The following is a 612-nucleotide window of genomic DNA, read 5'->3' as shown; positions in this document are numbered from 1 at the left end:
GGGCCGAGAGCCCGGTCATGGGGCGGGAGGCTGCCGCCGTCCCTGCTGACCGCCGTCCCCTGTCCCCGTCCCCTGCAGAAAGACTGCACGCCGCGCTGCGAGTTCGACCAGTTCCAGTGCAAGAACGGGCACTGCATCCCCATGCGCTGGCGCTGCGACGCCGACGCCGACTGCATGGACGGCACCGACGAGGAGAACTGCGGCACCGGGGGTAACGGCAGCACCGCACGGCTCCGCTCGTCCTCCCCCCGTGCCCTCGTGTCTCCTGTGTCCCCGCCGTGGGGGGGGAGCCCTCCCCCGTGTGTGCCAGCACCACTCTGCCCGGCCCCAGGGGTTGCACGGATGCGTATCCAACCCTGGAGAGCCCCCAGCTACGCTGGAAATTGGGGTGGGGGTCCCAGAGCGGTGTTTTGGCAGCCAGGCAGCGCTGGCTGACGCGTCTTCTTCTGCCCCGCGCTGCCGCAGTTCGCACGTGCCCCCTGGACGAGTTCCAGTGCAACAACACGCTGTGCAAGCCCCTGGCCTGGAAGTGCGATGGGGAGGATGACTGCGGGGATAATTCGGATGAAAACCCCGAAGAGTGCTGTGAGTGGCGCCGCGTCGCCTCTCCCT

At 68.8% G+C, this 612-nt stretch overlaps 1 protein-coding gene across 1 annotated transcript in view; it reads left to right on the top strand.

Annotated features, from left to right (window-relative positions):
• The window catches only part of LOC104132272 (low-density lipoprotein receptor-related protein 1), a gene marked incomplete at both ends in the record, with an annotated part of 38,951 nt that overhangs the window by 33,513 nt on the left and 4,826 nt on the right, over positions 1 to 612 (top strand). The window contains 2 exon segments of the mRNA XM_035900950.1: positions 77 to 211; positions 466 to 585. Coding sequence (XP_035756843.1) covers positions 77 to 211; positions 466 to 585 — 255 coding nt within the window.

This window comes from Egretta garzetta, unplaced genomic scaffold, assembly GCF_000687185.1.
Source record: "Egretta garzetta isolate BGI_Z169 unplaced genomic scaffold, ASM68718v1 scaffold928, whole genome shotgun sequence".
NCBI lineage: Eukaryota > Metazoa > Chordata > Aves > Pelecaniformes > Ardeidae > Egretta > Egretta garzetta.
This window is presented reverse-complemented; position numbering and strand designations above follow the sequence as displayed.